At 47.3% G+C, this 10,000-nt stretch overlaps 1 protein-coding gene across 1 annotated transcript in view; it reads right to left on the bottom strand.

The window, feature by feature from the left end:
* Window positions 1-10,000, bottom strand: part of tenm2b (teneurin transmembrane protein 2b) — a gene marked incomplete at its 5' end in the record, with an annotated part of 107,633 nt that overhangs the window by 28,006 nt on the left and 69,627 nt on the right. The window contains 4 exons of the mRNA XM_083693809.1: window positions 4,897-5,082; window positions 5,280-5,480; window positions 6,239-6,433; window positions 6,802-6,903. Coding sequence (XP_083549935.1) covers window positions 4,897-5,082; window positions 5,280-5,480; window positions 6,239-6,433; window positions 6,802-6,903 — 684 coding nt within the window. The remainder of the gene's footprint in view (window positions 1-4,896; window positions 5,083-5,279; window positions 5,481-6,238; window positions 6,434-6,801; window positions 6,904-10,000) is intronic.

The raw sequence follows: 10,000 nt of genomic DNA, 5'->3' as shown, positions 1-10,000 counted from the left end.
GAGGGGGGAGAGAAGGGAGGAGAGGTATGGGGGCGGCGAGAGGAGGGAGGAGGAGAGAGAGCGAGACAAAGGGAGAGAGAGGAGGGAGGAGAAGAAAAGAGAGAGGACAGAGATACAGAAAAGAGGAGAACGAGAGAGAGAGAGAGACAGGGACAGAGATAGGGGAAATGGGGGAAGAAAGAAGAAGAAGAAGAAGAAGAGAGGAAGACAGGTTCAGTCATCGTGATCTAGTGACACAGAAGCATCTAGTAAAAGCAATGGGAGAACAAACGGACCATCACCCTGCTACATGTATCCATCTGCAGTTGCAGCACACAAAGACCATAAACAACACTATTGATTACATGGCATCGCAACTGCTTTTCATCACAGCAGCGCACTTCTCCTGGACATGCATTCCTACAGCTGAGAGCTAGCCAGCGCCAAGGAGGGGTTGGAGAGAGAGCGTTTGTGGTAAACAGTTTTCTTCAATATCCATTCACAGCAGAGAGCATTCAATAAAAGAAAGTTCACAGCAGATTAATTTGCAGTGGTTGATTTGACTCTGGAGGCGTGTGTTTGTGTGTGAGAGAGAGTGTGTGTGTGTGTGTGTCTACATGTGTCGCTGTGTGTGTGTGTGTGTGTGTGTGTGTGTGCGCGCGTACGTCTCTCATTCTGTGTGTGTGTGTGTGTGTGTGTGTGTGTGTGTGTGCGTACGTCTCTCATTCTGTGTGTGTGTGTGTGTGTGTGTGTGTGTGTGTGTGTGTGTGCTGCTCCCTCATGAGAGAATCTGATTAGAGGCAGTTGATGAGATTAGGAACCTCTGAGATGTAAAGAGCAGGAAGAGAGATCAACAGGAGAGATGTTACATATCATTGACTACCACAGTCAATGTAATACACCCTTGGTTGATTTAATATTCTCTCCTATAACACAATCACATCTATAACAATAAGCGTTTTTCTCAAACTACGTTATATCATTAAGTTCAGTAAAAACGTGTCGGTTTTGAGAGTGCCAGGAACAGCACAAAGGACAGTTTGTGAACCGTGAATTCTTTGAGCTTAACGCTTGAAAGAAGCAGTGTTTAGAACAGGGGAGACTGATGGAGGCAGAAATCGGAGGACGGGCTCATTGTAATGCATGGATCCATTTCCTCATTCCATTCCAAGCATGAGAACAAACCCGTCCTCCGATTTTTCAACCTCCTGCAGCCTCCTCCTGATTCAGAAGAAAGAGGAATTCTGTCTTTCATTGTTCCATTGTAATTTTTACCTGGATTGTTATCTTCAATTATCATTTTTATATATATTTATATTATTAATTATTTGTTATTGTTATCGGATTGTTATCTTCTTCCAATGGCTCATTCATTGTCATGAATCCTCTCCAGACCAACAACAACTGTCACTCATCTGAGGGTGTGGAAAAATGGCCTGTCAAAATGGCCTGTCTCTGGGCTTCAGGGTGTTTCTAGGCTGCTGAAGAAATTAAAACATCCCAAATCTCTGCCACAGGCCCACACCAAACATTTCCTCCAAATCTATTGACAGGTTAGGGTTATTGATTACCAGACAGACATAGCCTGATGTCTTCTGCTATACCACCGACAACTCCTGCCTGTGGTCGATGAATTACCATCTCCAAGGTAGAAAGAGTTCTTTTTGAAAGAGTTCTTATTGAGCAGAAGAAGTCAATGATAAATATAACATGAATCGACACTATCACCTGCCTTCAATAATCACACACATTTTGTCAATCAGTATTCTTCCTGATCTATCATAGGGATCAGTATTCGACAGTACCGACGACCGATCTATTATAGTGATCAGTATTCTAGCTGATCTATCATAGGGATCAGTATTCTAGCTGATCTATCATAGGGATCAGTATTCTAGCTGATCTATCATAGGGATCAGTATTCTAGCTGATCTATCATAGGGATCAGTATTCTAGCTGATCTATCATAGGGATCAGTATTCTACCTGATCTATCATAGGTATCAGTATTCTACAGTAGCGACTGCTGATCTATCATAGGGATCAGTATTCTACAGTAGCGACTGCTGATCTATCACAGTGATCAGTATTCTACAGTAGCGAGTGCTGGTGTGTCTAAGTCATTAGTATGCTACGAGGGGCTGGTCAGACGCAGCTAAAAGGCCAAGCCCATTAATAGTCCTCTGGGACGGAACAGAGGCAGGGGACTACAGCTCCAGACAGAGGAACAGACTGGGCTCATCCAGCATGATTAACATGAGGTAGCAACACAACCCTACACACAATGGTAAATGTGTATGTAGTTACTGTAGTGTGTCCTGTGGAAACAGATAGACATACAGATAGATAGATAGATAGATAGATAGATAGATAGATAGGTAGATAGATAGATATACAGATAGATAGATAGATAGATAGATAGATATACAGATAGATAGATAGATAGATAGATAGATAGATAGATAGATAGATAGATAGATAGATAGATAGATAGATAGATAGATAGATAGATAGATAGATAGGTAGATAGATAGATATACAGATAGATAGATAGATAGATAGATAGATAGATAGATATACACATAGATAGATAGATAGATAGATAGATAGATAGATAGATAGATAGATAGATATACACATAGATAGATAGATAGATAGATATACACAGAGATAGATAGATAGATAGATAGTTAGATAGATAGATAGATAGATAGATAGATAGATAGATAGATAGATAGATAGATAGATGGATATACATAGAGATAGATAGATAGATAGATATACACAGAGATAGATAGATAGATAGATAGATAGATAGATAGATAGATAGATAGATGGATATACATAGAGATAGATAGATAGATATACACAGAGATAGATAGATAGATAGATAGATAGATAGATAAATAGATAGATAGATGGATATACATAGAGATAGATAGATAGATAGATATACACAGAGATAGATAGATAGATAGATAGATAGATAGATAGATAGATAGATGGATATACATAGAGATAGATAGATAGATATACACAGAGATAGATAGATAGATAGATAGATAGATAGATATTAAGATATAGAGATAGACAGACACACATACAGCATGAAGGCGTAAAAGAGTCTGCTAGAAAGAGGTAGACAGAATTTCATAGAGTAGAAACAATAACCTTAAAAACACCAACTACCATGACTGCAATCTGCTGTTAACACTAGCTACCACTACAACAGTAAAGACATCACCACATTCCTCCACTACACAAGTTGGCCTCGACTAGTGGCTTTGTCTACAAGAACATGTGAGAACCTTGCTTGAGGCGATACAATACCTCCGACAGAGCTGTCCCAGGAGCCTGCATGAAAACACAAGAGTGTGTGAGAAGGTGTCTGTGTGGAGAAGGTGGGACACTGCATGGGATATCACAGATAGAGAGGAGTGAGGTGTGTTTGAGGTGTGCGTGAAGTGTGCGTGAGGTGTGTGTGTGTGTGTGTGCGTATGTGTGTGTGTGTGTGAGGTGTGTGTGTGCGTATGTGTGTGTGTGTGTGTGAGGTGTGTGTGTGTGTGTGTGCGTATGTGTGTGTGTGTGTGTGTGTGAGGTGTGTGTGTGCGTGCGTGTGTGTGTGTGTGTGTGTGGGCTATTCAGCATGGTTCTTCACAGGCAGAGAGCATGTGAGTGTGATGGAGGAGGACTCTCCCACACCAATGACAATGAAAGACACAGAGTGATGACAGAACGTGAGCACCGGGGGTTTTCAGATGGTTCTATCACGGCTCCCAGACAAGCCCATAAAGAGCACCAATCGAGCCCCCACTGTGGCCCTAGTGAGCAGACAGCCAGAGCCCCCAGTGAGCATCAGAGAGGTGTTTTTCTCATCAGGCGGGAGGAAGATTACAGAGAGAAAATAGGAAAATAAAACCCTTCTGTGCTCAAGAGCTCTCAGACAAAATGAGGGGGCCGAGCGCCTGTCCCTCTTCTACGGCTCCCAGGGAGGCTGAGGGGGTGGGAGAGAGAGGGGTGAGGCTGAGGGGGTGGGAGAGAGAGGGGTGAGGCTGAGATGGGCCGAGGGGAGGCTGAGGGGTGAGGGGGGGGGAGGCTGAGAGGGCTGAGGTTGAGGGGGGGGGGGGGGGGGAGGCTAAGAGAGGGGGAGTGACATGGCGGAGGCTGAATGAATGCTGTTGCTCTTCTGACACTGAGAGAGTCTGAGGGGGGGGGGGGGGGAAAGGGGGGATTGAGTGGGTCTGAGTTGGGACTGAGAGAGAGGAGGGGGAGGGGGAGGAGGAGGGGGAGGAGGAGGATGGGGGAGGGGGACGGGGGAGAGGGGGAGAGGCTGAGTGCTCTGCCCTGTTCTGCTGGACATACACTAACAGAGACAAGTACTGAAGGCTTGGGGAGAGATTCTGTGCATGAGGACGTACAGACAGCCTTGTCACTGGCTGACAAGGTACCAGGGACCAGGGACCGGCACAGGCAAGCTGTCTGTCAGAACACAACTCAATCAAGAGATAAATGACCAATTATTATTCAGTAGCAGTCGTAGAAGATAATAAAAAAATGATGTTGAGTCGTTAAGTTGAGGTTGTGCTTCCACACATTAATTAATGCCAAACTAAAGGAATCAGGTTTTTCCCTGAAACCAACTCTCTGCAATAGGCTGAATTGGAGCCTGTGTTAGTTTGATTAAGGTGCCAGGATGTAGGTGAATCTATATGTTTGTTACTTAGATTAAGGTACCAGGGTGTAGGTGAATCCATCTGTGTGTTAGTTAGATTAAGGTACCAGGGTGTAGCTGAATCTATCTGTGTGTGTGTGTGTTAAAGACAGGTACCAGGGTGTAGCTGAATCTATCTGTGTGTGTGTGTGTGTGTGTGTGTTAAAGGTAGGTGCCAGGGTGCCGGATGGCAGGCCGGATGCGTACCGATGGTGCAGTGTTCTCCGTTCCAGCCTTGTTGGCACTGGCACTTCCCGTCCCTGCAGGTGCCATGCTTCACACACAGCGGGTTACACACACGCTGGTCGCACCCCGCGCCCGTCCAGCCCTCCTCGCAGCGGCACACACCGCCGACACACACGCCGTGGGCGCCGCAGTCCGACGAACACACCTCTGTTGAGACACACACACACGCGCGCGCACACACGCACACACGCACAGACACACACAGACACACACAGCGCGCATGGGATTGTGTGAGTGGTTTTAAGAACAAGTGTGTGTGTGTGTGGGGGGGGGGGGGGGGGGGAGAGAGAGAGAGACTGTGTGTGTGTGTGTGTGTGTGTGCGTATGTGTGTGTGTGTACCTACCCATGGAGCAATCAGGGCCCATCCAGTTGGGGTCACAGCTACAGATGCCAGTGTCAGGGATGTAGGTTCCGTGCCCGTGGCACTGGTCTGGGCACTGGGTTACGGTGTGTTCACAGAGAGGGCCCGCCCAGCCTGGCTTACAGTGGCACTGCCCGCCCAGACAGGTGCCGTGGCCAGAACAGGTAGGGTCCAGACAGTCCACTGTAACACACACACACACACACACACACACACACACACACACACACACACACACACACACACACACACACACACACACACATACAGGCACACATACAGGCACACACACACACACACACACACACACACACAGGCGCACACACACACACACACACACACACACACACACACACACACACACACACACACACACACACACACAGATGTCAATGCATAGCACTCAATAAAACCTCATACACGCCCAAAAGAAAGGAGGGAGAATATTCTGAAGCAGCACTGCTGTCTTTTACATTACTTAGCCTAATAACAACTATTTCTGCTCCTCCATCTCTGTCTCTTTCCCCCCTCCTCCCCCCCCCCCCCCCATTCTACTTTTGGCTCCATCTCTTCTCCATCCCAGATGAACAGAAACCCGTCAGAACATAAGTGAATGAATCAGCTGCAAGGCTATTCTTTAATAGCCAGATCAATACCATGGATTCCATTCCCTTAATAACGTTTCTGATGTATAAACCACTGCAGACTCAAACAAAAGTAATATGGCTCTGGAGCGGAGAAAACTGAGATCCCCCTGAAGGCAGGTGTATCTGTGTGAGTGTTTTAGTGTGTATGTGACATTGTGTGTGTGTGTGTGTGTGTGTGTGTGTGTGTGCATGTGCGTGTGTGTTTGCATGTGAGTGTGTGTGTGTGTGTGTGTGTGTGAACAAGGCTGCAGGTTACATGAGATAAGCCGCCTTCCAGATCCGTGTACTCCTTACCATCCTCGCAGCTGTCGCCACGGTAACCAGGCGAGCATGTGCAGGAGCCTTCGGAGCAGGTGCCGTGCCCAGTGCATTCCGGGTCGAGGCACTGGCCCATGGAGACATCACACTCTGGACCCTTCCAGCCGCTGTAGCAGATACAGGAACCCTTATCATACTGACCGTTCCCACTGCACAGCACCGGACAGGCCGCTGGAGGAGGGAGAGGGGGAAGGAGGGGGGGGGGGGGGGGAGAGGGGGGGAGAGAGACAGCAAGTGAGAAATGAACAGAACAAAGATAAGTGTTTCCAAGAAGAGGAGAGTACAGGACAGAGGACAAGAGAAGAGAGGAGAGGAGAGGAGAGGAGAGGAGAGGAGAGGAGAGAGGACAGACAGGACAGGAGAGGAGAGGAGAGGACAGGAGAGAAGCAGAGAGGAGAGGAGAGGAGAGGAGAGGAGAGGAGAGAAGCAGAGAGGAGAGGAGAGGAGAGGACAGGAGAGAAGCAGAGAGGAGAGAAGAGGAGAGGAGAGGAGAGGAGAGGAGAGGAGAGGAGAGGAGAGGAGAGGAAAGGAGGATGTACCTTTGGAACAGTCCATCCCATGGAACCCTGGGAAACAGTGGCACACACCCGAAATGCACTCTCCGTTGCCATGGCAATTCTGAGGGCACTCTTGCACCGAATCTACAGTCGAACAACAAGGATAGAAACCGGCATGTTATTATAATACAATATGAATGATTTTGACCTATAATTGATAAGGATTTTAATATTTTTATCCTTCACTCCTACACTCCTCACTCCTTTAATCTCTTCCCCCGGTCCTCTTCCTCTCCTGCTGTGCTAATGCCGCCTTCCTCCGCCTCCTGCCTCTTCCTTTACCTCCCTACTGTACCTAATTAGATCAAGCTAAATCATTAGCACACATTCAAGTTCTATAGAGGTCTGAGTTTGCCAATCTATCTGATCACAGCATGACCCCAATCCCCTCCGCCTAGTTGAGTCATATTGCACGCCAGCATCGGTCAGACTCCCAGCGGTAGGGACAGCGTTAAGAGGCTTTTTGTTCTTATTTTATTTATTTATTTATTTGCACATATATAAACAGAGGGTGAGGAAAAGAAAACATGGTAAATGGAATATATACATGACAGTGTAATGGTTGGAGTACTTAGGCGGAGGACTCAAAAGCACGACTCAGAGACAAAGCTTAAATCCAATAGAATAGTCTTTACTTTTAATAAAGATACGGTACACAGGTAGGCAGTCAACGGGTAGGCAGATAATCCAGGAAGGGGGTTAGGCAAACCAGGGTTCGCTACACTGGTAGGCAGTTCAAAAAGGCAGGCAGATAATCTGATAAGGGGTAGGCAAAAAGGCAAAGTCGAAAACACACTCGGAGATAAAAAAAAATAGGAATACTTATCGCAAGGAAATGCTGGGACGTATGACACGAAGGTACAAAGACAAACTGGCACAGAGACAGGGGAACACACAGACTAAACACACAGGGAAGGATGATGAGGAACAGGTGAAGCTAATCAGGGCGGGGTCGACAATCACACAGATTTTACAGGCGGTGGCTGATACCCATAGGCACACTGGAACGGGGAGAGACCGGAAGCAGAGCCCTGCAGGGTGTTGTGAGCGTATTCCACCCGGATGAGATGCCTGCTCCTGGTGGCTGGGTTCTGGGACACAAGACACCGTAGACAGGTCTCCAGCTCCTGAGTGAGTCACTAGCTCTGGCCATTGGACTGGAGGGTGGTACCCAGAGGAGAGGCTGACGGTGGCACCGAGGAGGGAACAGAAAGCCTTCCAAAACCGGGACATGAACTGTGACCCCCGGTCCGACACAACATCCCCAGAGAATCCATGAATACAGAGACGGGGAAGGAGGCTGTGGCTTTAGGTGGGTTAACAACCAAGGAGAGGGACACCGTGTCCGTCAGCACGGTGGCTCTGTGTGGTTCTGCTGCTCACATGAAATAACATTGCCTCCGCCATCTCCTAGGCAATGTAGGCAGAGGGATGAAGCGCACCGTCTTCGAAAACCTGTCCACCACGCCTGTCTGACCTCTTCCTCAATACCCCATGTAACAGCCCCCACCACACAGGAAGGGGGGGGCAGAATGTTGGTGGAAGCCCTTGGGGCAGAGTCATGGTCAAACAGGCGAGACAGGGCATCAGGCTTAACGTTCTTAGAACCGGGCCGGTATAACAAAAAAAAATCAAATCTATTAAAAAACAGAGCCCATCTGGCCTGCCTGGAGTTGAGACGTTTGACAATTCCGATATATTCTAAGTTCTTGTGATCTGTCCACACCGGGAAAGGATGCTCTGCTCCCTCCAACCAGTGGTGCCACTCCTTCAGAGCCGCCTTGACGGCCAACAGCTCCCTGTTTCCCACATCGTAGTTCCGGCAGGGGAGAGTTTCCGGGAAAGGAAGGCGCAATGATGGAGCTTATTGTCCGCTTGAGACCACTGGGAGAGGACCGCCCCGATACCCACGTCCGAGGCATCCACCTCCACAACAAGTATAGTATAAATCTTTGCACCTTTCAAGAGTTCAAATGCTGACGAGACAAGAGGAAGGGGGTACCTGTTCTTAATGGTCATGTCGTTCAGTCCACGGTAGTTGATGCAGGGACGAAGCATCTTATCCTTCTTGATGACGAAAAAGAAGCCAGCCCCAGCAGGAGAAGAGGATGGGCAAATGATACCGGCAGCAAGGGAAGAGTCAATTTAATCCTTCATGGCATCCCTCTCAGGAGCCGACAAGGAATAGAGACGCCCTCTGGGAGGTGAAGTTCCTGGGAGCAAGTCTATAGAGCAGTCATAAGACCGATGAGGAGGCAGAGAGGTAGAACGGGTCTTATTGAACACCTCTTTGAGGTCGAGGTAACAGGAGGGAACACTAGAAAGATCCGGAAAGTCAGAGTGGACACAAGGAAATGCTGGGACGTATGACACGAAGGTACAAAGACGAACTGGCACAGAGACAGGGGAACACACAGACTAATCACACAGGGAAGGATGATGAGGAACAGGTGAAGCTTATCAGGGCAAGGTTGATAATCACACAGGTGGGAAACACACAAGGGCAGGTGGAGAAGTGTCTGAAACGAGAGACAAGGTGAGGAATACAAAACAGGAAACAAAAAATTAATAACATGAAACAAAGACAAACATAAACTAAGAAACAGGACGAGACGTTACAGACAGGGGAGGCTGGTGGAGTTAGAAATCGGAAGATGGGCTCATTGTAATGCATGGAATGGAATAAGGAATGGTATCAAACACATTGTAATGCATGGAATGGAATGAGGAATGGTGTCAAACACTTTACCCATCCTCTGATTTCTACCACCATCAGCCTCCCCTGATTATCAAGCAGTGTGAGGTAAGAAACCCAATGAAGGCCTTATGCAGGCTGTACAGGCCTACTTGTTCTCTGCTGTGGACCTCCTGGTGTAGGAGTAGAGGTTCACAGAGGCAGTGAAGAGGGTCATGAATAATAAACATACATCAGATTCATTTCATAAAAGAGGCTGCTGTTTGAATAATACAAAAGCAATTTTTTGACCTCAATACCCGCTTTTTGACAGCGGTGCCAATGCATGCCAAGGCTTACTAGCAGCCTAGTGCTCAAAATCTGGTGCTTTGAGCCTAGTGAACACGTCTGTTTGAATTTCCACAGCTGGGATTTCTAGTCCCTTTCTGTAGTATAGCTTATTTACATTCTGCAGTTTATAAGGTGGAAAACTCGGAGACAACATGA

Source organism: Argentina silus (assembly GCF_951799395.1).
Source record: "Argentina silus genome assembly, chromosome: 2".
Taxonomy (NCBI): domain Eukaryota; kingdom Metazoa; phylum Chordata; class Actinopteri; order Argentiniformes; family Argentinidae; genus Argentina; species Argentina silus.
This window is presented reverse-complemented; position numbering and strand designations above follow the sequence as displayed.